Source organism: Trichomycterus rosablanca, chromosome 21 (genome assembly GCF_030014385.1).
Source record: "Trichomycterus rosablanca isolate fTriRos1 chromosome 21, fTriRos1.hap1, whole genome shotgun sequence".
Taxonomy (NCBI): Eukaryota; Metazoa; Chordata; class Actinopteri; order Siluriformes; family Trichomycteridae; genus Trichomycterus; species Trichomycterus rosablanca.
This window is the reverse complement of record NC_086008.1, coordinates 10,189,624-10,215,497: the sequence shown is the minus strand read 5'-3', so window position 1 is coordinate 10,215,497 and position 25,874 is coordinate 10,189,624. Positions and strand designations below refer to the sequence as shown.

The 25,874-nt window shown below is 38.0% G+C and overlaps 2 protein-coding genes across 2 annotated transcripts; both read right to left on the bottom strand.

Annotated features, from left to right (window-relative positions):
* Window positions 1–244: 244 nt before the first annotated feature.
* lcn15 (lipocalin 15) lies at window positions 245–8,909 on the bottom strand. Its single transcript, XM_063017873.1, has 7 exons — window positions 8,735–8,909; window positions 6,901–7,043; window positions 6,678–6,754; window positions 5,896–6,006; window positions 5,102–5,203; window positions 4,597–4,621; window positions 245–1,969 (listed from the first exon to the last, which is right to left on the bottom strand). Exons 1-7 carry the CDS (start codon window positions 8,831–8,833, stop codon window positions 1,945–1,947), a joined length of 582 nt encoding a protein of 193 aa, XP_062873943.1. The 5' UTR covers window positions 8,834–8,909; the 3' UTR covers window positions 245–1,944.
* A 6,539-nt stretch (window positions 8,910–15,448) lies between these two features.
* slc2a8 (solute carrier family 2 member 8) lies at window positions 15,449–25,130 on the bottom strand. The gene is made up of 10 exons (XM_063017872.1): window positions 25,048–25,130; window positions 23,882–24,044; window positions 23,259–23,465; window positions 22,856–22,955; window positions 20,571–20,782; window positions 18,675–18,824; window positions 18,373–18,481; window positions 18,096–18,272; window positions 16,402–16,547; window positions 15,449–16,291 (listed from the first exon to the last, which is right to left on the bottom strand). Exons 1-10 carry the CDS (start codon window positions 25,122–25,124, stop codon window positions 16,145–16,147), a joined length of 1,488 nt encoding a protein of 495 aa, XP_062873942.1. The 5' UTR covers window positions 25,125–25,130; the 3' UTR covers window positions 15,449–16,144.
* Between the last annotated feature and the right edge of the window lie 744 nt (window positions 25,131–25,874).

The following is a 25,874-nucleotide window of genomic DNA, read 5'->3' as shown; positions in this document are numbered from 1 at the left end:
CAGTGTGACAAAACATCTAAACTAAAAGTCTCAATCTTCTGGGGGTAATGTATTACAATCCTCTGATTGTTCATATCTGACCAGTTATATTCAAAATAATAGATGGTATTAAATGATGTTTCAGCACATGTAGTGTTACCCTGCATGCATCTCTATATGCTGTCACTGATTCTCCACAATACATAGACCAAAACTCATTAATACATGTTTAAGTGGTACAAAACACACAACTGAAGATACAATATATAATTATGTTAATTAGTTTTATTGACCTGTATATAATAATTAATATAAAATCAAATAATATACATAAACACAGGACACTAAAACATTCGGAGCACCGAAGGACATATTATGACTTTGTATTACAATAAACACCAACCAACATTTGCATAAACATCCATGCCTATACCTGTTGGAAAGCAGATAGAGAAAGCAGACGCTATGATTTTACTGAGCACATTCACAGATTCAATTAATTCATTTAGAGTCTAGAATGCAGGAAACCCCGCTCCTTCAGGAGTCTGTCACAAGGCACCTGCACTAACTGCATTAAAAATAAAAAGGTACTCTTTTTTTCATTCTTTCTTTTTTGTTGGCAGAACTATTGCATTTTTACCAAATACTGTGCTGTAACAAATTTTAACTCCTTAACTGATTAATTCAATTTTTACCATTTTGTCATATTTGAATGTTTCAGATAATTCAACTAATTTTAATGTGATAAAGACAACATGAGTAAACACAAAATGCAGCTTTTAAAATGGTTATTCTATTTAATGAATATAAAGATTTATTCAAAACCTATCATCACCCACATAAAAAGTAACTGATGAGTGTTTTACATTGCTGTAGAGGAATTTTGACCCACTCTTATGTGCAGAATTGTTTTAATTCATCTACATTTCAGGTTTTCAAGATTGAACAGCCTATTTAAGACCTTAAACTGATGGGTGGGCATTTTCCTTCAGGATTTTTTAATAGAGAGCAGAATTCATTGTTCCATTAGTTATGACAATTATGAACAGGTCCTGCAGAGCAAAGCAGCCCCAGAAGACCACCACATTTGACTGCTGATATGATGTTTTTATGGTGGAATGACGTTTTAGCTTTATGCCAGATGTACAGGGACCATGTCTCTTCAAAAGATCCACCTTTGACTCATCACTCCACAGAATATTATTCCAAAAGTCTTGGGAGTCATCTAGATGTTTTCTTGGCAAATGTAAGATGAATCTTTGTGTTCTTTTTGGTTAGCAGTAATATGTGCTTTGTGGCTCTCTCTAGGATGTCCAATGTCTTTCCTAACTGAGGCAAGTAAGGCATATCGTTCTTTTGATGTTCATCTGGGATCTTATGCGAGCAAAGGAGGAGTTGATACATTCTTGGAAGAATTTTGAAATAGCAATGGCTTTGTAACCCTTTCCAAACTGGTAGATTTTAATGACTTTGTTTGGCATCTGTATTTGATTCTCTTGGCATCATGTGTTGCATCTTCTAACCTGCTTTACATTGCTAGACAGGTTCAATATAAATGATGTTTAGGTGCAACAGGTGTGACAGTAATCATGCCTGGGTATAGCTGGGGGGGGGGGGGGGGGGGGGATAGGGTTTTTTCACATGGGGCCAGGTAGGGTTGAACATTATTTGTCCTTCAATAAATAAAATTATTTAAAAAACAGCATTTTGTAAGAATCAGCAAATACTTTTTCACAGCACAGTAACTTTAGAATTGCCCCTTTATAACAGCAACTGTAAGAGATTTTACAGAAAATAACGGTACACAATTAAGAAAATGTAAATGCTTCAGTATGAAGTCATTTCTAAGTAGTTACTGTACATGCTATTGATAAAAATAAATGATGAATTATGAACCACACACTGCTCTGTTTAAAATAGTTCAAAAACCGCAGCTGTACAGGCATCCAGGGAAATGTTACAGCTCTAATCCATCACTTCTGTTGTGTTCCTGTGGGCAGAACATTTCAGTAAAAGAGTTATGAAATTTAACAATCCATCGTAATATATGTATGTACAGTATATAGACATGTGTAAAAGATAGCAAAACATAATGTTACTCAAAGGATGCATAGTAGTCAGAAATGGTTTACAAAGCTTTTTCTATTTATATAGGACCCAGGATGCCAAAGAGGAATAGTGAGAGCTATTGGGCAAAAAGTGAAAAAAACATGGAACAGAAGTGAATCTACCCAAGAGTGGTCAGCTTGCTAACATTTCTCCAAGAGCCTAGCAACAATTGATCAGAAAAGTAATAATAGATTCCAGAAAAACATCTTACAAAATAAAGCTGAAATATCAATGTTCATGTTTTATTATACAAAGGAAAGAGTAGCATGGAGGAAACTGCTAACTACAAAATGACAGAACTTCTTGCAACTGTGCATTGATCACTGACACTTGGGCCATGACTTGCACATGATTTTGTAACGGGGTGAGCGGCTTCTGATGCTACTGTGGGAAATAGTTTGTTTGTTTGTTTATTAGGATTTTAACTTCATGTTTTACACTTTTGGTTACATTCATGACATAAAACGGTAGTTACATTACACAAGGTTACATCAAACACAGTCATGGACAATTTAGTATCTCCAATTCACCTCACTTGCATGTCTTTGGACTGTGGGAGGAAACCGGAGCACCCGGAGTAAACCCACACAGACATGTAACAACAAAACATGCAAACTCCACACAGAAAGGACCCGGACCGCCCAACCTAGGGATCGAACCCAGGATCTTCCTGCTGTGCGACAGTGCTACCCACAGTGGGAAATAGCAAGCGCCCAGCGGCACGCCGTAGTTTGGAATAACTACATTTCCCACAGGCCACCGCGCTCATCAGTGAATATCTGCAGCACCTGGATTCGCTGCTATATTACTGCGCGTTTCCAACAGCGTGGTGCTTAGTCTTTGAATGTTCGTAGACTGAGCCGGTACGGTATCGGGTATTCACGAGAGGTATATATATATATATATATATATATATATATTTAGGTTTATTTAGATATTAAGAATAGAGCTGTAGAAAGAAGCAGTCGCTTAAAAAAAGGGAAAGGATTAGAAAGAAGAAGAAAAGGAAGAAGTAGTTTTAGACGTGAACAGCGTTGCTGAGGTGATTCGGGGGCTGTTCACGTTTCTCTCTCTATTTAGTTCCGTGCATCAAGCACATCTCCGGGGATTCCTCACACGCTGAACGTTTAGTTTGTTAGTGAGAGTTTGGTTATTATTTTGAGTAGCGTTTAATTTTAGTTTTAGTAACGCCATGTGTGCACTGGCATATTAACAAACAATCTATCAGTTACTTCGCTGTTTGTATAGCGCAGTGGGCAGAGTGCAGCGCAAATATTCTTCCGCCGTAGGTTCGAATGCAATTTCGGGCGAAACTACAGTAACACAAGCACTACCAAACTTGCATACAGCTTTTCCCTCCTGCACAGTGGGTCCACACCGTGTGTACCTTGAAACTCGATGTTAATTGGTTCTTGGACTGGCGTTGAGTTTAAAAGACTAAAGTTTCGAGGTATTTTTTCCCATAAGGATGTATAGGTAACCCCATGGTACCGTGGAACTGCATATATTTTAGACTAATGTAAAATAATGGGATTGTTTTTGTTACTTGTACACTGAAAATAACACATAATAAAAATAAAATTGTTTATTGATTTCTAACGCTTCCTAATCGTGGATGCTTGCTCTTGGAATACCGTATTCCGTTCAGTAAATGCGCATTCACATGAGAAGTAACAATAACTTCTGCGCATGTCCGCTTTTTTTTCCCCCACAGTAAGTTTTGTGCATTGTGAATGCGCCTTTACTAAACGGAATACGGTGTTGCAAGAGCAAACATCCACGAAGCGCAAATAAACAATAAAGAAGTGAAGGTAAAGTGCAGGTTTTATTGTATTTTTATATTAATTATATTAATTAACTATTTTCAATTGTATTTGAGTGTTTTATATAGACTTATTGTACTAAAACAACGAGTGAGGAATTTCATTAGTGGAGAGAACTTATGAACAGTAATAATTAGAGAGCTTTAGTGTTTGTGTCGTTCTTTTAAAACATTAATTCACATCAAGCTTTATTTTTAACGATGAGCATTTTAGACACTCGGAAAAGCTGATTCTCACAATTTTTCAGAACCCTCCGCTATAACACAAGTTTATAAGTGAAACAGTGAGGAAAATACAGTGAGAAACAAAGCGGCTGTTCATTGTTAATTTTAAATTAAATAAAACAAAAATTAAGGCCTAACACGTCGAGTTTAAAGGTACAAATATCTCCCCGAAGTGCGTCGAGTTTCAAATATTTCGAGTTTAGGGGGCGTCGAGTTACAAGGTACCACTGTATAAGTAAAAGCACCTTCATTATTATTCACCACACACAGCCCCTTACAGACTTTTTACATGTTGTAAACAAAAAATATAAAATAAAACGTGTTTCCTCTAGGTGTGTTGACTTAGTTTCAGTTAGAACATGAACTGTTTCTTACACTGAATATTTTCAATGACAAAGATAAGCAGATAGAGTGCTTTTTTATTATTATTTAGAACACTAGATGTCTCACATGGTGCTTACCTTTGCTCTGTAAGAGGACATGGATCTATAAAAAAGAAAAAATTGAGTCATTTGTCACATATATTCTTAGTAGAAAGAGTTTGATTAAAATGAAACCGTGAACTGTGTGGGCTGAGGTTTTAACTTTTAACCCTTTTAACCTGATAAAGGATTAGCAACCGTTGTCCAAATGCAAATATGAACACAAATCCAGAACTGATGTGTGCTTACAAAGGCTACTTCTACCTTAAACAGAGTTCACTGTTATTTTCTATGCATATAAACACATACAGAAAGATAAAAAGCCAGCATTTCAGAATCAAACTGTGATTCTATTACAGTTAAGTGTGTATTATTAAGACAAATCAGGGGCACATCAGTCCCCCTGCACCGTACTGTTTATTCTGAAAAACATTGTGGGTGTTGTAATGTTTACAGAGCAAATACAATCCGGTGCACCACACTGATCTCGGTCTAATGTCTTATTTGCTTTAAATTTCACTTTGTTCCACTGCTGCAAACTTACCAACATTGAATGGTGTAGCAATAGACTCCTCAGGAAAACCCAAAGACAGGGCATATGATCGGAATATTCCTCTCACCTCTGGACTGATATCTGGGGTTCGCCCTAAAGCAGTTAGGAAAATATGTACTGATTTAGTAGCACACCTATTACAGTTTAAAATGATTAATAATGTCAACACAGATTAGCATTGCTCAAAAATGAACCAAAATAAAAGTAGATAATCAATTTATGTGTAGTCCTAAAATTGGCATCATTGGCATGACTTGAATTCTAGTTTAGCATGAAGAATTAAGGTTGGTAAGATGAGTGTTCATGTTACACAGGTGATTAAAGGCTAAACCCTTCACAATGATCATTCTGAATAATCCATAGACAGTATGTAAACATTTTTCAAGGACTAAAATACATTTAGCTGTATTTATGATTAATAACTGTTAAGGAGACAGCGTATATATTTTTGAATGGTGCCAGTCTATCCATCCACCACACATTTACCTTTTTACTCATTTAACACCTTCTCCGCATATTTTGGGGAGGTGCGATGAAACTGGATTCACCACAAACCACAGGCCACCATCACCAGATTTTATAATCCATGTTGCTGTGGCACCCACTCTACCAACTGCGTAAACTGTTAATTATGTTAATTTTTTCCTTCAAGTGCTGATTTTTACTTAAAAAAATGTAATAAATACACTCTATGTATTAGACCAGCATGCCACTGAGATATTAAAACTATAATGCATGATTTAGTAAGGAATTTGGATAAAATACAAATAATGCAGGAAACTCACCATAAAGAGCCAACTGAGTGTAGTCCTTGTTCATCTTCTTGTATTTTAGCACAATCCCATAATCAGTGTAGTTGGTCTCCACCACTGTAATGTCTTTCTGTATCTTATGTCCTTAGCATGAAGAAAATAACAAGACTAGCAATTACTTTATAAATATGGACTTATTGATTTGTGGACCTTGACTAATGCTTTGTATTCCTGTTAGCAGTGGCCATCAGATGTTTTCTAAATCTTCACATCCAAAAGTTCCAAATTTGTCTTATCTTACCGTAGTAAGATGAGACCCTAGTAAATAAACCAGTTCATTTAAAAATTCTCATACTATCTAGCAAACTCTTGATGCTTATGTGTGTGTAGCTTCCAAATTGTTTGTTGGTTTAGAAATGTTGTCCAGTTGTATATTTGGAGTGACCCAAAAATGCTACCGCCTTCTGCACATTTCTACAAGTAATTCCTGTACACTCCGGAACAAAAAAATGGCTCAACTGAAATTGCACAAACCAGTAAATATTGAGGAAAACCCTAAACACCCAGACATGTTAGTTTTAGTTTTATGTAAACGTTTAAGTCTTTTCATATATGTAATCTTTGCATACATATAGACTGTTTAAGTGAATTTCCATTTCCACTGATTTTTTTAATTTGAAGGACATTTTTAATCACTTCATTACCATATTTAGCAAAGACAGATTTATTCTGGAGCTAAGTGAGTTTATTGTGGATAATTTTCATGTGTACACGTACAATGTGTGAACAGACATCGCAAAAGAACAGAAACTTACTTTCACTAAAATAGGTGAAAAATCCAGGAATGTCTGTCTTCTCATACTCATAAAAACTTGAAGTGCAAACCTTGTGCCTAAATGTTAAAATAAAGAAGGTGGATAATATTACTCAAGGAACCACTTTTAGTTAAAATTACATTAGAAATAAAAGTATGTACCTGGATTAGTTCATTTATTAGCTACAAATTTGAACTTTAATTTAAAAATGGAAGAACTTTACCGATCCATGCTCCACATGGTGAGGTTGGCACCACTATCTTCATTGAGAACCAGGAAGCCTTTGTTGATTTGCATTTTGTCTTTGTATTTAATAAATAACTGGTAGTCGTAGGCCACTCCAAGACGATACCATTCACCTGTAAACTAACAATCAGCAGATTACCAGCTGTTAGAAAATCTACATAGAACATTAATAATAATAATAATAATAATAATAATAATACACCAAAGAACAATTTGCAATAAGTGCTTGCTCAGGGTATGGAAAATTGGGTATGGATAGTTTATCTATGCAGCTTGTTGACTGCTTCATTTGGAACACATGGCACTTGCAGCCTACAGAAAGAATTGAAAATATTAACTTTCCTCATCAAAACCTTTAAACGTTACACTAATTTTGTAGTGTTAGCGACCTGTATTGAAAATTATTTTGCATACTTCACTGGGTGTCAAGGGTAATTTAATAACTTGCAAGTAGACATACAAAGCAGTAAAACCAACACACTAAAATGTTGTCTGGGAAATAAGAATAGGACATTTACTTAAGGTTTTACTAAACAGGACAATATTAAATAGACAAAATCCCTCCAAGAGCACATTGGCGCATTTTACATTCACCCAAAAGTAAGACAACGATCCGAAGTACAAATGGAACACCTGAATGGCTCTTTACTTTTGTAGTGGCCTAGTCAAAGTCTTGCCGTAAACCTCATTGAGATGCTTTGGCAAAACCTTAAATGGGAATTTAATGTCCAGTGTGGCTAAATTAAAGTAATACTACATAGAAAAGTAGGCGAAATCTTCAAACTGCTGAAGCATTTGTTGCTGTTAGAAATACGTATCAATATGTTTAAGTGGGCAATTACTTAATGATCATTAAAAACTATTTTATATTGTCTTATATTTATAGATCTAAAACAAATAGGTGTATCAGACAGAGGAAGACGTTCTTTGAGGAGGGCTGATATTTGCTGTATTCAGAATGCACAACTTTTACAATCCAGTTCAGATGTTTTTTTGAAACATACTCTACAGCAGTGGTCCCCAACCACATTTATTACCGGGCCGCACAGAAAGAATAAATGATTACAGATTGCTACAAGAGCAATTACATTTCCAATACTCTTCGGGTGTTATTGTCCCCAATTTGCTGTATGTTAAAAGGTCGACAAGATCCTTTTTCAGGAAAACATCTAGGCATGATGAAATTTAAAATAAAGAACTGAAACGAGCTAACTAAACTTAACCAATCAGCAAGTGGCATTTTACAGAAAGAAAAAAAGAAAGGGCCTGAAGTTGTTTTGTTTCTGCTTTTCAAAAGGTTCCATTCATAGATAATCTGAAATACATACTAAGATTAAAGGTTTGCCTGTTTTATTTATTTATTTTTGGTGTGTGTGTGTGGAGGGGGTGGTTAATCTTGTTATTGTCAATTACAGCCAGGCCGCTGTCCCAGTCAGAGGGACAAGGTTTACAGATGTAGCTAAAGTCCATGCCTGATTAAGGACACGGCCTCTTACCAAGTTCAGTGATTAAAACATAAGAGACATCACTGTCTACGTTTTGTTTCACTACAGATATCTTATCAAAGTGGTTACTTCATTACATTAGCATAACAAACTAAACTTTTCACAGATTCCTTTGAGATTTTCATTGACAGCAACAAAAATGTGCATAGACTCATTTCTTATTTCTTCTAGCACTGTGCTGTGTAAAAAAGCAGCATCTTGAAATCCATGGTGACATGGTGATATTACATCAGTGTCTATATCTATACCTGACAAATTATATATCAACAGCTAACGTACGCATTTTCAGTGGCTTACTCGACTCACCTGTTCCAGGTTGAAATCCTGCTGTGGCTGAATATTAGTGAAGTTGAGAGAGTGTGTCCACAGCACTATGCTGCACAGAACCGCCACAGTCAGCAACATACTGGGTTTTAATCCAGTCTGTGTTCCAGGCAAAGTTTAGGCAGCAGAGGTGAAAGTTCCAGCCAGAGTGAAAAGGCTGTTCCAGCAACTTAGGGATTATGTAGACAGCAAACAGTGGGAAGTGTCTATAACTCAAGGCAGGCCCCCAAAACAGTGATATTTACACAGTCATGCAGAAAGTGTGTAGAAGCCAGTAGTAGGGATAGACGACGTAATGATATATACTGTTCCATGATAGAAATGTGTCTACCATTATGGATTTGGCATCACCAGGGTAATAAAGAGTAGTGCTGCAATCTAGTGAAATGTTTAAGAATATTTAAATTACACTGATTTAAAACATTCCACAATAAGCAGGTGAATTAGTAACAGGTGAGAAAATCCACCAAGGTCTCAGTCTCAATTATCAATGCAAGATTGCAAGTAATTTGTCACAACATTAGCAATAATAAAGGAAAGATTTTATTGGTCAATTTTACTGTCATTGGAAATCTGATCTCATTGAATTGAGGATGAATTGCTGGCATGCCGTTTTTTCAACCACCACCAGAGGGCGACAAAGCAAGTACGTATTACAATATGGGCTCAGAAGTTTTATTCAGTTTTTGTTTTGAAGCATTTGCAGCAAAGCAGATTTGAGTGAACTTTTCGCCCTGTGAATCGTACCCACTGCGACCCTGAATAGGATAAAGCAGTGGTACAACAGACAATGAATGAAAGAATTAATGAAAATTTTAGTAAGACTTGCAACGTCATTAAACTGTGCTCCTGACTTGTAAAGTAACGTTTGGTGCCATCTGCTGGTGAAGCAGATGAATTGCAGTCTGCATGAACGTTACATTTAATTTCTGTAGAATTCAGCGTTAAAGTACCTTACCAACGTAAAAATACGTTCAACATAGGCAAGGTTGTCTTGAAGGCAAATCCTATTAATATTTATTTAAAAAGACACTTAATTACACAGGAGGTTATACACTTTTTTCATTTTAAGATGAGTTTTAACCTCATTAAACACATTACCTTGCTAAATTAATTGACTATTAATCATCCTCATAAAAGATTTGCTGTTTACCATATAAGAATAAGCCTCTCTGTGAGGTTAATCAGTATGGCAGAGAATGTCCACTAAACAAATAAAAATGTCAGATACACCTCAACAGCACTGAACACACCAGAGTACAGTCCATGATGAATAAAACAATTAAATTAAAGCTGACTTGCCTAGGTCAGGCCACATCACTATACATAGTTAACAAAATCGAAAGGCACTCACTGGAATGATTACTGTGATATCAACATAATGAAAAACATTGATTTTATGTAGGAGTTGCCTGTAAAGAATCTGCCAAACATCACAAGTAGTGGAAAGTCTTGTGGTCTGATAATGTTGGTGGAATGTTTTTGCAGTAAAATAAGCATCATGTGTGGTGTAAATAAATCTAACAAGTCACAGCTTTACATGACACAAAGGAAGCACATGGGTGGTACGGTGGCTTAGTGGGTAGCACTGTTGCCTCACAGAAAGAAGGTCCTGGGTAGCAAGGGTTCGATCCCCAGGTGGTCCGGGTCCTTTCTGTGTGGAGTTTGCATGTTCTCCCTGTGTCTGCGTGGGTTTCCTACGGGAGCTCCGGTTTCCTCCCACAGTGCAAAAACATGCAAGTGAGTTGAATTGGAGATACAAAATTGTCCATGACTGTGTTTGACATTAAAACTTGTGAAGTGATAAATCTTGTGTAACTACTGTTTCTGTCATGAATGTAACCAAAGTGTGTAAAATCCTAATAAACAAACAAACAAACAAGAACTCTACCTCCCAGACAGAGGTACAAATAGCTGTGACATACAGTATATAGAAGGGGAAAAGATGGATGGTGTCGAAAAATGTCTGAATTACTAATTTGAATAGATGTTTAAAATGGTTTTTGCATAAATAGTTCCTGATGTACAGTATAAACAACTATTAGATGATACTTTTTGTTAATAAAGAGACGTTTATTAAATCCAAAACTAGTGTTTATTAACAACAGGTCTCACGGAGGTATCCAGCACGTATCATCACACCATACAACAACCAAAACCCAGACGCGCTACCTCGCATCCAGATCTCGCGATATCAACTTCTATGGTAACACCATATAACCAAACCGTACATTAACACAACTGTCTACATCCTCCCTTGTAAGCTTATTGTGCAACTTTTTTATGGAACTGCCAATCTAAGTTTACCTAAGAATAAAATATGTTTAACCAAAGTGTCCCATCCACATTTGACTTTGGTGCAACACAGGTTCTTTTGTTTTAGCCAACAATTCAAATTCAGTTGAATAGCTATACATTTTAAGTAACAAAGTGTGACAATTATTTACACCATGCGTTAGTATTCTTGTGGTAGTGTCTTAAATGCAGTTTCATTCTAAGTCCAGGTATTTTTTGTTTGGCTTGGAAACTCTACCGGATCTGGTTATATATGTGGACGTGGAATGCTGAGTAGCACTTTCTTCCTGAGTCTCATGTAGAACTCTGCTGGGGTTCCTTTGTACTTCGGTTGGCACTTGATCTTGTTCTAGATGTGCACGTTCCGTATCTGGGTTAACCCCTGCATGTTGGTGTGTGTGTTGAGGTTGGTCCTGTTTGCCTGTAGGTGTGCTTGACTCTGAGAATTGTGGCGGTGGTGATTCCATCACTGGTATGAGATGCTTTCTGTTGCGTCGAAACTCTCTTCCTTCGTATTCGACTATGTACGATCGTGGCTCATTGCATTTTCTCCTGACAATGCCCATGTTTTCATATCCCTTTTGTGTTTGGAGTCTCACTATTTGATTTGGGATCAAAGAAGGTAGTGGTTTGCTGGATTTGTCGTACCAACGTTTCTGTGTCTCACGCTTCTTTGTTAGCTGGGCTTTAATGACAGCCGTGGATATTGCTGCAGGTTTTAACAAGTGTTTGCAAATTGGTAGGACTGTTCGAGTCCGCCGTGATAGTAGTCTTTGTGCAGGAGAACCCAGGATCTTGTCTCTAGGTGTGTTTCGCAAACTTAATAGGTTCAGGTAAAAATCTGTTCCATCCCTTTTTGTTGTCTCCATCAGTTTCTTTGCGCTCCGCACAGCCCTTTCACTGAGACCATTGGACTGAGGGTATTCAGGACTGCTCGTTACATGTGCGAAGTCCCATGATCTGGAAAAGTCACGAAATATCTGGCTTGTAAATTGAGTCCCGTTGTCTGAATACAGCTTTTGTGGTATGCCATGTACAGAGAAATGGTGTTTTAGTTTGTTGATCACACAAAGCGAGGATATGCTGCTGAGTTGGTCAATTTCGAACCAGCCTGAGTACGAATCCACAAGTACAAGGTAGTGGTGGCTTTCCCACTCGAATATGTCTGTAGCTACAACAGACCAGGGCAAATCGGGGACTGAGTGTAATTTTAATGGTTCTTTTTGTTGGTGCGGTTTTATGCTGTTGCAAACACCACATGTTTGTATGGCGTTCTCTACATCCTCATTTATTGAAAGCCAGAATACACATTCTCTCGCCCTCCTCTTTGTGGATTCCATGCCTGGATGGCCTTTGTGTAGTGCCTTGACGTATTCTGAGTGCAGTGTAGCTGGGATGACAGCTCTGTTCCCTCGCATGACAATGTTGTCTATGACAGTGAGTTCATCACGAAAGTTAAAATATGGTTTGGCCCCTGGAGGCACTCTGCTTATACGCCTGGGCCATCCATTTTTGATCAACTGTATAATTGTCTGTAGAATAGGGTCTGTGGCTGTGTGTTCACGCAGTTCATCAAGTCGCCTGGGAGATATTAATTGCACCGACATAACCTCAAATTCGTGCTTTTCCTCTTTTGATGGGCTAACATCATGTCTTGGCGCCCGTGAGAGAGTATCAGCGAGGTAGAGGTCTTTCCCTTTTTTGTATGTCAGGGTCAGGTTGAATTTTTGGAGTGTCAGCATCATACGCTGCAGGCGTGCAGGGATTGCATGAAAAGGCTTGTTGTGGATTGTAACCAGGGGTTGGTGGTCAGTTTCAATTATGACAGGTTTGCCATATATGTAGTCGTAGAATTTGTGACAAGCAAAGACTACTGCAAGCAGCTCCTTTTCAATCTGTGCATATCTCCCTTCTGTTTCGGTCAGTGCACGTGATGCAAAAGCCACTGGAATGCCATCTTGGAGACAGGCAGCTCCTAAACCGTGTTGGGATGCATCACAGGTGAGCGTTACTGGTTTTGTGACATCATAATAGTGGAGCACAGGTGGACTTGTTACATGTAGCTTAAGTCTATTGAAAGCATCCTGTTGGTGTTGCGTCCAGCTCCAGACCACATCTTTGTGCAGTAGTTGGCGTAGTGGTGTTGTTAATTCACTCAAGTTTGGAATAAACTTACCCAGGTAGGTAATCATTCCCAAAAAGCGTTGCAAGGCTGCTTTGTCTTCTGGAGAGGGCATTTTGATGATCGCTTCTGTTTTTGTTGGATCAGCTTTGAGACCGGTTTCGGTAAAAACATGTCCTACGTAACTCACTTCCCTGAGCCCAAATGTACATTTGTTTTTATTGAGTCTGAGCTTTACTTTTCTTGCCCGGTCCAGAACTTTTTTTAGGTTTTTCTCGTGTTCTTCTGCATCCCTGCCACCAATAATGATGTCATCCACAATTATGGCACATGGGAAACCGACAAATATCTGTTCCATAGTTCTTTGGAAAACTTCAGAGGCAGTATTAATGCCAAAGGGCATCCTACGGAATTTGAACCTGCCAAAAGGAGTTGTGAATGTGGTGTAGAGAGAAGAAATGTCATCCAATTTAATCTGCCAGAATGAGCATTTGGCATCGAGAACAGAAAAAACGGTGGCACCAGACATTTGGGCTGCCACCTCCTCTACGGTGCGCATGGGGTGATGGGGCCGCATAAGTGCCTTGTTTAGGTTTCGTGGATCGATGCATATACGAACATCATCTGTGTCTTTTTTATGAGTGGCAACCATATTAGAAACCCATTCTGTGGGCTCATCAACTGGTTCAATCACTCCTAGATCCTGCATTCTCTGGAGTTCACATTTGACCTTTTCCTGCATTGCCACTGGAACATGGCGAGGTGGATTTACAACTGGGGTCACAGATGGATCTAGTTTCATGATATAAGTGACTGGTAATTTACCAAGTTCATCTGTGAACAAGTCTGCATATTCCTGAAACATTCTTTGTGACATGCTTTCATCCTGAGCAGTATCTATGTGGTATACTTCCTTGCTAAAGGTAACAATTTTCATCCTCAGGCTGTCTTGCAAGCCTAATATGGACTGTGCATCATTATGTATAACCTGGAATTTTAATATGTGGTACTGCCCATTGAGTTCGCATTGCAAACTTACTGTGCCCATTGACTCGATCACGGTTCCACCGAAAGCAATGAGTTTGACTTTTATTTGATTTGTAAATTGGTTCACGTTGTTTGATAGATTTGTATGTATTAAAGGAGATGACGTTGCATTTGGCCCCTGTATCGACTTTAAATTCCAGTTTCTTTTTATTCACCATAACAGTGCAATGTCCTTCCTTTTTGTAGTAGTTGTCAGTGTGTATTGTGTTGATGTTGCAGTCTTCTAGTATTGAAAGACCCTCAACTGCAAAAGTGTCACTGTCAGAATCAGTCTCAGTTGACAGTTGATTCACTTGCCTGCTTGATTTACTAGCTCTCGTGGATCTGCACAGCTTTTTGAAATGGTTGTATTTCCCGCAACCATGACACTGCTGTCCGTAAGCAGGGCACTGGAAACGTTGGGCAGAGTGCGTACCACCACAGTTGCTGCAGTTTGAGATTGAGCTTTCTTGTTTGGGTTTGTATTTTAACTGGCCTTTGGATTTGCTGCTTCTTTTTATTTGCATAGTGTCTACATTAGCAGTTATAATATGCCTAGGGGCAGAGAGAGCTTTTGAGTGTTGGTCAGTGAGCTCACTTATTTGGCATATCCGTATGGCCTTAGCTAGTGTGAGGTCCATCTCCTTGAGCAGGGAGCGTCTAACACTGTCATTACTAATACCAACGACCAGTCTGTCTCTAATGAGTTCATCTTGCAATGGACCAAAGTTACATGTTTTAGCAAGGTTTTTTAGTGTACTCACATATGATTCGACTGTCTCAGCTGGTTTTTGGTATCGAGAATTGAAATTGTGTCTCTCCATTATCACGTTTGTTTCCGGGTTGCATATTTCTCTAAGTTTTCTGAGAAGGCAGTCAGGATCCTCCCGGGATTCCGCAGGTGCAATGGAGTTTTCTCCGTCCATGACTGCGGCTGCGTATGTGAATGACTGCTCCCTTTCTATTGCCTCCGGTCCCGCAAGATTGAGGAGTATGTATGCTCTAGTCTTAGCAGGTTTATCGCTGTGTGCAGCGGCGATGAATATGTCATATTCTCGTTCAAACCTGCGCCAGTTGTCTGCCACATTCCCGTCAAAAACGAGGGGGTCGGGACGTCTGAATCCGTCTGCCATTTTCGCGATTTATTCACCTCCGTTCCTCGCGCAGCTTGTAAGTTATAGGTTCTGCGTGAATCTAACGTTTCGTTACTGCGAAGGACATCCCACTTCTGACACCATGTTAATAAAGAGACGTTTATTAAATCCAAAACTAGTGTTTATTAACAACAGGTCTCACGGAGGTATCCAGCACGTATCATCACACCATACAACAACCAAAACCCAGACGCGCTACCTCGCATCCAGATCTCGCGATATCAACTTCTATGGTAACACCATATAACCAAACCGTACATTAACACAACTGTCTACACTTTTCTTAGACAACAAATATGTAAGTATGTATTAAATCGCTTTCCAAACTCTTCAAAGTGCAACTTTTAAAATTCTGAACAATTATAATAATGTATTCAAGCTGTAACAAAATACATTTACTAGTGCTTAATAAGACAAATGCATCAAGTAAATTCATTTACTAAAACAGTAACCAACTCATCCTATTACAACCATAAAACTCAACAATATTTTTCTTTCATGTTATCTTCTTCGGTTGATTAACGCTTTCATGAGTGCAGAAGTGTAGCTTATTACATGTACAATTATTGTGTGGTTTATCCATTGTCTGAACTGTCTGAAGTTTATTCAGGTACCTTCATCAGGTTCTTTTTCTGTAACTAAAAACAGTAAGCTGTTCAGTGTATAACAAACACTGTAAACCGTCATTTGCAAAAGTTTTAAAAACCATTTAATTACTTCCAGACATTAATTACTTCTGAGGTATGAGACGTGAGATTTTGGATTCAGCTGTAAGATAAGAAACATAACTGTAGCTCAGCGAGAGGTTCTCCCTGTAAATTGTGCCTGAATCTGCTCCAGTGTTTTGCCTTTAGTCTCTGGGACGAAGAAGATGGTGAAGAAAACGTTAAGGGCGCAGAGACATGAGAACATCCAGAATGTCCCAGCACTGGTTATGAGATCCTGTGGATTAAAATGAAATTATTACACTGTACAAATCTATTGTCATGTTAGCAAACAAGAAATGCTAAAATGATCTGCGTTAGAGGAACACGTGAATAAGATCTTCTTACCACTAGGTTGTGAAAGGTCTTGGTGACAATAAAAGCACAGCTCCAGTTGGTAAGAACACAGACAGCACTGCCTAGTCCTCGTACTCGAGAAGGAAAGATCTCAGACATCACAAGCCAGGGTATAGGACCCCAACCAATAGCAAAGCCTGAAAAACACATATACTCTATGGATATATTTATATGAACTCAGATCTTTCCATGAATGTGGTACTAAAATAGTCAAATAAGTATGACTGTAGTCATAACGGAGTCTAAAATCAAAGGTTATAAATAGAGATGGAACGATCGATCGGCTATGAATCGGTATCGGCCGATTTTTAATCAAAATATGCTATCGGCGATCGGCCGATATTTCCTAAAAGTCCGATCGTGTGATATATAAAAGATCACGTTAAGTTAACAGCTCAGTGGATTGATCCAGACTTTGAGCTACAAAGCACCAACCATCGCATCAAAATTCATCAACAATCGTACAGAAACCACAGTGAAAGCTCTTCATGACCTAAAATAACATCATTAACGTTGTGCATCATACATACGATGTAATTTTGCTGATTGAAATATTTACTTTAAAAAGATAATTCAACCCGGTCACATCTGAGTCGATTCTATCAGCACGTTATATAAACTCCTGGTTCACTTTGGTAAATCGTGAGCGGTTCTTACTTGTGATGTAGATGAGAACAGAAAACGTTACAGAGCCAATCAGAGGCAAAAGTTTATTCATTACCAAATTCGTTAGTTCAGGATCATCTGCTAAACTTTTAGGATCATCAGAAAACTTTTAGCTGCTTAGACGGAACGAGTCTGACGGTCGGTTACAGATCTGTGGTAATAGCAGTTTAATTAAGCTTTTTAATGTAAGAGAGTCAAACAAAATGTTCTGTATTAGTTGGTGTTTATTTAAAACCACGACATTAATTAATAACAGTAAACACGGAGAGATAACTGAGAAGAGAAACTTACGCTTCGCGAAAAATTAATCGACTCGTGAATCACTTTAAGCGATACAGTGAACAGATCATTTCTCTTAAAGGCACAAACACACACACACACGCGCGCGCTGCTCAGGTTTATCTTCACTGTAAGGCTCTTTTTAAGGTTTTTTCAGACTGAACTGGATAACATTAAACCTGCGTGTGTGTGTCGGATCGGAATCGGTGCCAAAAACCCCGATCGGTACATCTCTAGTTATAAACATCCTTGACCAAATTAGGAGTGTAAAGGAGGTCGGGTCTAAATCAAAACTCCAAATGAAAGCATAACCAAGTTAAGGTTGAGAACTAGTTTCTACCATTACAATAACAATAATAGTACTTTTAGTCAACGTACACTATATGGCTGAAAGTACTGGGACACACCTTCTCATGTTTGAATTCAAGTGTTTCAGCCACAACAATTGCTAACAGGTTTAATTAATCAATTATATAAAGGGAATTATATGCTTCCAGTTTTGCAACAACAGTTTAGGGAAGGCTCTTTTCTGTCCCAGCATGACTATAAAGCAAGGTCTATAAAGACAGCTGCAGTGGCCTGCACAGAGCCCTGACCTCATCCCCACTGAAAAGCTTTGAAATAAACTAACAGTATTTGAAACAGCTTGCAGAAATTGAAGTCGTTTCCTTCAAGGGTATTTTAATACCAGGACTCTCTGTGATGCGTTATTTTCTGTTATTCATAGGACTTGTGCTCACCTGCTATGAAAACCCCCATGCTAGTCAGTGCGAGCCAGGTGAAATCTGCATGTGAGGCGTCACTGACTGTATTCTGGGTTTCCACCAATGTGCTGAACAGTGAGGAGTTACTGTGCTTCTCTGCAGACAACTTGAAATAAGTACCGAAAGCAACCTCACTCACACACATGGCAACACCTGTAGAATAAACCAGGAGAAAATAATGTGAATGCAGATTTATAGAACATGCAGGTATGATTTCATAAATTCTGACTTTTGGATGGTAGAGGATGCTTACCTGACAGGATCAGGAGAACTTTCCTTCCAGCTCGATCCATGATTAAGGCTGCAGCCGCAGTGAAAATCACCTGAATGGCACCCACAGCCACTGTGGCAACACTGCTATTCTGGGACACAAGAATAAACATGACATTACTGTACATGCACATTCATTAACACACTATGTACTACACACAAGAAGTACAATAGATGACTGTTTGAAGTAGCTATTAAACACCTATTGGTTAAAATCCTCTTGGTTCTGGTGCCAATGGCCATAAAATACAACTGTCTAAAATCTAAAAAGAATTAGTTTCATACCTTAAAGTGTGCTTGTTCAAATATAGTCTCTGCATAAAACATAATGGCATTTATTCCAGTAAACTGCTGTAGAAGCATCATCATGATCCCCACTCCTAAAGGTTTATAGACACCAGGGTCCTTCAGATCATCCAGACTGAGGCTTCCTTCCTGGAATTACAGTATCTCAATGTAATCTTATCAAACTTAGTCAAAAATAAGGCATTTTTTTTAAACATGTTTAACTCTACAGTAAGGTGCAACAAGTAGTACAAAAGTCAGCCACTCTAAATACTCTAATACAGTGAAACCCCGCTTTAACAGACTGAAAAGAGGGAGCATTAGTCCGTAAAATGCAATTGTCCGAAACAGTAAGGTTTTTTCCAGGGGTGTGAAAATATACAAAAACACAACACTAAGTAAGGTCCACAAAAGTGCTAAACATGCACATAAACAGTAAAATGAACAGCGTAAATAGATGTAAATATGTAATGTAAAACCTGTAAATAAATATTAAAATTGGTGTACTGTGCTACTGGGGAGAAATTTCATTTACCTTGTGTGCTGGAGGAGATGTTTTTATTTGTGTGATCGTATAGTGGGGACTCTATATAGAGTATCTATTATTCTGAGTCTGAAGCACTGCTGGTAGCTACTGGAGTAGTGCTGGTGCATAAATAAGCACTAGAACTTGCAAAGATTAAGCATAAAACACAGAGTAACGGCAAGAACAAAGCGAGCCTCCTGACCAAATAAAGCCTATTGCTCATGTAAACAGATAGACGTGCGCCGGCTAGATGACAATTACTGAACTACTGGTGTTGGTACGTGTCTCACGGGAAAGAATAAGTTCATAAACAAAGCTTGATAAAAATTCCTATTTTTTTATTTTAAAAAAAATCAGACAACACAAAATCAATAGTAATCTATGGCAAAGACATTGCTGGTAATTGTAGGTTTGGGATGTCTATGGTAAGAAAAAAATTGCAGTTTTGATGCATTGTGGTTCAGTTCTAACATACTCCTTTAGTCAAACTGTACAAAATTCTTAAGTCCCTCAGACAGTCAGAAGTCAGAAGACAGACAAGACCTTCATCTTTTTAAGAAAAAGAAAAAATTTTCATTTTTTTGGCTTTATGTTTGAAGTTAATGTTAAAACATCCAGATTTAGCTTCTTGACCAATGAGATTAAATTGTTCTCTAATACTTCCCTGTACAGTGTTTTTATAATTACACAAACATCCGTTTTTTCTCCAAACATGACAAACAAACTTCATTAAAAATTACCCGATTGCATTACACTTCCTCTCTACTGATGTTGACCTCCACTCTGACTGAGGAGAGCCATGACTAACACACACCCCCTCTGACACTTGTGCAGTAGCCGACTGCATCTTTTCACCTGCACGAGGCGAGTTCAAATGCGGATCCGCTTTGAGTAAGGAAAGACACGCACTGATTACACAATATCCCTCGTCTCTGTGCAAGCGCATCATCCATGAGGAATCCCCTCCGGCACCCACCCTTGAACAACAAGCCAATGATTGTTTGTGTAGGCGTCGTGCTCGAGATGTCAGCTCTGGTGTGCTAGTGTGTTTTTACCGCTGCGCCACCTGAGCGCCTAGATTTTGTTTTAAATTAAGTCTTTATTAGTTGAATGATACAAAAAATGAACAGAATTCCTTAATACTTAGAATAGCAGGATATTTTGTAATACTGCCATGTCACAATTATTCAACCCCTACAAAATATTGCTGATCTAACCTACTGCTAGTCTGTATGACCTAAAGTTGGGCTACAACATGATTAAACCATTGGAAACTCAATTCTTAATTTGCTTCAGCACAGAGATGTTTTTAAGGTGTGTCGCAAACTTCATTAAAAGAGGCTGAATGTACAGCATGAATAAATCCTCACCTCATACTGAGGAACTGTCTCTATCCTGGCACACTCCCACTCAACAGGGGTGTCGGCTCCTCTGAGGAATCTCAATGCCTCCTCCGCCTCTCTCCTTTTTCCCTGTGCCAGTAGGTAGCGTGGTGTCTCAGGCATGAAGCACATAAACACCAGCATTAGTGTCGGGGGGATAGAGCAGGTGATGGCCAGCCAACCCCAGTCCATGAAAAGACCTGAGAGACCAACATTAATAACCATATTATCATAGCCATACGTTTTTAAACATCTCACTTTAAACCCATGAGCATTATCACAGAATCTGACAGACAGGTTTTTGCTCTATATGCTAGACTTGTTTTGTGAGTTTATGTGGCCTAATGCTTTGAGCTTGAGCTGTTGTTCCGCCTAGACTTCCAGTTCACAACAGCAGCATTTCAAGTTACTGGGGCAGCTGTTGCAGGCCAGGAATTTGACCAAGTGACTTACTGGAAAAGTAGCATGGCTTTATGCTTGATTTGATCTTTTATATGCTTGACTGAAATCCACTAATTTGAAGCAATGTCCTAATAGATATAGGCAGTGGTCCATTCCAAAGTAATCACCACCATCCCATAACCATTACCTGCTGTTAGTATTTTTATATTCAGAGTAAAAACATAGCTTGGAACATTGGGAATTTGAAGCACAAAGTGTACATCAATAAACTTGAAATACAGATTGGAATGACCCTGCAAAGAGCTGCTGTTTTTAAGTGCACCTAACAGGCATGATCACTGAGAAATGAAGCACTGCATTTACTAGTGTAACTAAAGCAGAGTACAAAAACCATTTCATTCTCATAAAATCCTTCTTGCTGTGTCTTTCCTTCTCAGATATTCAAAAGCACAGAAAGATCAACATTGATTTTATAAAAAATGGAACAAGTAATAAAAATGGCCAGTATTTATATTTTGGTCTGGTGCTCTAGTTACTGGGTTTGCTGTTGTTCTATGGTGAAATATCTCTTTTGCAGATTAAGCAGCATGCAGAGCATATCTAACAAGTTTCAAGACCTTACTCAGTCAATTTAGTTAATGACATACAGATGGTGCAGGACGCGCAGACTCAAACCCTATTATAATAACAAGCAGAACATTAAATCTTGAGCAAAAGCAGTCCCCTTCTAGTTCTATTAATAACTGATTATTCGTTTGAGAGTTTCACTGCATACTAAAAATGTAGTAAGTGTATTTACTTCATACAGTAAATAATATAATTTATTTATTATTTATTGTTTTGTTTATAGGCAATATAATAATTCTTAAATTGTTGGTAGTCAGATGTGCTACTTATATATACAGCTGCAGTCTAAAATATTCACCCCAGAAAGAACTCTTCCGCAAAAGCTAGACCCCCCCCCCCCAAATTTCTGTCCAATTACCCGATTGCATTACACTTCCTCTCTACTGATGTTGACCTCCACTCTGACTGAGGAGAGCCATGACTAACACCCCCCCCCCCCCCCTGACACGTGTGCAGTAGCCGACTGCATCTTTTCACCTGCACGAGGCGAGTTCACATGCGGATTAGCTTTGAGCATGGAAAGACACGCACTGATTACACATTATCCCTCGTCTCTGTGCAGGCGCATCATCCATGAGGAATCCCCTCTGGCACCCACCCTTGAACAACAAGCCAATGATTGTTTGTGTAGGCGACGTGTTCGAGATGTCAGCTCTGGTGTGCTAGTGTGTTTTTACCGCTGCGCCACCTGAGCGCCTAGATTTTATTTTAAATTAAGTCTTTATTAGTTGAATGATACAACAAATCCTTGGTACTTAGAGTAGCAGGATATTTTGTAATACTGCCATGTCACAATTATTCAACCCCTACAAAATATTGCTGATCTAACCTACTGCTAGTCTGTATGACCTAAAGTTGGGCTACAACATGATTAAACCATTGGAAACTCAATTCTTAATTTGCTTCAGCACAGAGATGTTTTTAAGGTGTGTTGCAACTATGTCTGTGTGGAACTTGCAGAAAAATAACTGTGAAACATTGCTAACAAACTACAAAAGCAAATAAATTACTGCTTAAGGGTTTATGCTTTAAAAAACATCAGATTATACATTATGATGTTACACCAGTGACACATATATACAGCAAATGTCAGACTAAATGTTTTGCCCTTGTTTTTAATATGGATGCTAATATGTTTCATGAAAACAGTAATAACCCCGGAACTGCTTTGTCTTCGTTCATTTGTTAAATAAAATCTGGCTAATATATGAAATTAGAAGCAGTGTGTGATAAAACCATTATACCAGCTATGTAGGCTCCCATGATTCCTGTCACCACCATGAGCTGCACACAGGACCCCATTGTTCCTCTTACACGCTCATGAGACGTCTCTGAGATGTAGAGCTAGAAAAGCAAATAGTAAGACAAAACCAGTAAATGCACAACTTCAACCGTAATACATAAAATGACCCAAATTCTGCATTATAATTATTCAGTTTGAAATGGCAGGTTGTAGTACACAGTCATCTTTAGTTCCATTAGTTTGCCTGTTTAAGACCCCACAATATTTAGGAACTACCACCTTATAATTGCTAATACTTTAGAATGGATTATATTGCTTTATAGTGCTTGGTAGTAGTAACCATAACTTTTTATCCATGACTGAGTTGTAGCATTTAGTGAGAAATATTAAAAACAAAAACTTACAGGCACAACAAGAGACGTCACGCCACTGGCCAAACCAGTAAGCACTCTTCCCACATACAGCATCCAGTGGTTCTGTGCAGCAACAATAACGGTGAAACCAAAAATGAAGGGTAGAGCACAGAACATGAGACTGAGCTTTCGCCCAATCTTGTCCACTATCCAGCCCCCCAGGAGCCCTCCAACACCAGCACCAATCGTCACTATAGACTGCAAAAAACACATACATCTTGAGAAAAAAATTATAACTAATTTTCTTGAACTTGCAATTGTACATTTTATAATATTTTAACATGGCACAATATAAAGTCTACACAGCAACCATGAGTCAACAAGGTTGCTAATCAATTAAGTGTTTTAGCCACATCCATTAATAACATGTATAAAATCTATGAATTAAATTATTTGCTATTAACTTCAAGCTGACTGTGGCTTTTCTGATTTACTTCTTTATGTAAATGTAGGCAAATCTTACACTGGCTTTCTATAGTCAAACATTGCTGACAAAGTAAATATGTATTATATGTTATGTTAATCAGTGATCAATTTTTTCAATATATGGGATTAAATTGCAAGCAAAAATGTAAGCACAATGTGTATTTAGAATCTTGGTAAGAAGTTCGTACCCCAAACCAAGAAGCCTCCTCAGTGGTGAGCCTCAGCCTCGGATCAGGAATTCGCTGAAGGTCTGGTATAGCAGGAGAGCTAAACCCCAGCACAAAGCCAAAGCTGAGGGGGCCGAGAACAGCAGCAAATGTGGCCAGGTACAACTTCCCATTTTTCACATTGCTGAAAACAGAAGGTCATGCATAATTTTAGAAACTGAAAACACTGACAAGTAAAGACATTCAAGACATTGAGACAATAGGACTGAGAGACCTTTGCAGCACACAGTGAAGTAAATTTGGCTTAATTAATACATAAGGACTTGTAAGGCAGCATAAAATTGTCAATAGTAATTCCAGTGCATTTTATATACAGTGCATAGTATTTTAAATTTGTTATAGATTTAGTACATTTGGCTAAATTAAAACATAAGGACTTGTAAGGCAGCCTGGCACAAAAGATGCTGCTGACTGGATTTATTTGTGGACTATTTAACCCAGTAGCTAATGCACTCAAACATACCTGTGAATAGTCCACCACCCAGATATTGTCTGATCAGTGTTAGGCCTGTCTTTACAATTTACAGTCAAATTACAGTCATTCCCCTGTAAGGAACCTGTGCACTATATGTATATGGGCACCTGACCATGAGCTTGTTGGACATCCCATTTCAAAACCAAAAGCATTAGTATGGCATTGACTGCACATTTCTGTAAAGACTTTCCACAATATTTTGGAGTGTATCTGTAGGATTTTGAGCCATTCATTTAAAAAAGGTTTTGAGTTCCAATTCATCCCAAAGGTCTTCAGTAAGGCAGTCTCAGCATACAACCCAACATACTTTGGGCCATATAGTGATCATGTCTCTGAACGTCTATGTACACGTTAGATTTATAATACATTGTAAATGTCGTTACACTTTAAAAACAAAACTTTATACAGAAATACACTAGGGATGCACAAAATAAAAGTTGATTTATGAGCTTTTCAAATATTACTATGAACAACAATAACCCACAGCTACATTACTTGATAACTAAAAGTGACAGTTGTGCAAATCCTAGTAAAAGGTCTTAAATAAATAAATGAATTAATGTATGTATGTATGTATGAATAACTTTATTTACAGTCTTATTATCAAAAAGTTTTAGGACACTTTTAAAGCAGCTTAAAGTGAATGACTTACTCCAGGTATGTGCTAGTTTCTGCTCTGCGTTCAGTCTCATCTTCTGCCAGCAATGGCCTCGACTCTTCATGATTCATTTTAATTTTTAAAAGTATTCCCTTAGCCAAAAATGTCTTCTTTACTTATAAAGTATTTATATAATTTAATGCATAACTCTGAGCCACACTTGAACTCTCTTTCCTGAACATACCCCGTGTGTATGTTGCTGTCAGCTGACAGGCATGTCCAAAACAATAAAACGCATTTTGTCTCGGTTTCAAAATAAAAGCATGTTCCGTCTTTCAAAAGAATATTTATTAATAGCCATTTTAAAACCCGAACATAAAACACAATTGGAAAATTTTGCTATTTTTTGCTGTCCTTAGAATACAAAAAAACAATAAAAAATAAACTTCACATTCTAGTTGCTGTTTATTAATTTATGGCATTCCGGCTTTTTAAAACATGAATCATATGATTTGGCTCTGCATACCGAAAGGAGTCGACTCATTCAGTACATAAACGACTCTTTAATTAGCAGTATTGTTATGTTATACACTGTAAAACATCTTCTTAATAATCAATGTAAACCTTCATAATTGCACAGGTCATTTACCGGGTCATTAATGTCCTTATTTCAATGTGCCAACTATTTAGTGACTGATTAATTAGTTCATTTGTTTACTATATGTTTCATGCATCATATAGTAAGCAGATAAGAATATAAAAACTTTACGTTGTTCTATGCCAGTGTGTCAAGACATCTACAAAATTTGACACAAGAGAAAAACAGGCTGTTCATTGCGAGTCGACTCCCAGCGTTTACCGTAAAGACTCGTTCTCGGTAC

Excerpts from the sequence above, each read along its gene's own strand:
- lcn15 (XM_063017873.1), bottom strand. The coding sequence starts at position 8,833 with ATGTTGCTGACTGTGGCGGTTCTGTGCAGCATAGTGCTGTGGACACAC. Across the intron at positions 7,044-8,734 it reads AGGATTTCAACCTGGAACAG|TTTACAGGTGAATGGTATCG; the intron begins GTGAGTCGAGTA and ends GCTGATTGTTAG. Across the intron at positions 6,755-6,900 it reads ACCATGTGGAGCATGGATCG|GCACAAGGTTTGCACTTCAA; the intron begins GTAAAGTTCTTC and ends TTTAACATTTAG.
- slc2a8 (XM_063017872.1), bottom strand. The coding sequence starts at position 25,124 with ATGAATCATGAAGAGTCGAGGCCATTGCTGGCAGAAGATGAGACTGAA. Across the intron at positions 20,783-22,855 it reads CATGGGAGCCTACATAGCTG|GTCTTTTCATGGACTGGGGT; the intron begins GTATAATGGTTT and ends TTGGTCTCTCAG. Across the intron at positions 18,482-18,674 it reads TTGAACAAGCACACTTTAAG|AATAGCAGTGTTGCCACAGT; the intron begins GTATGAAACTAA and ends CTTGTGTCCCAG.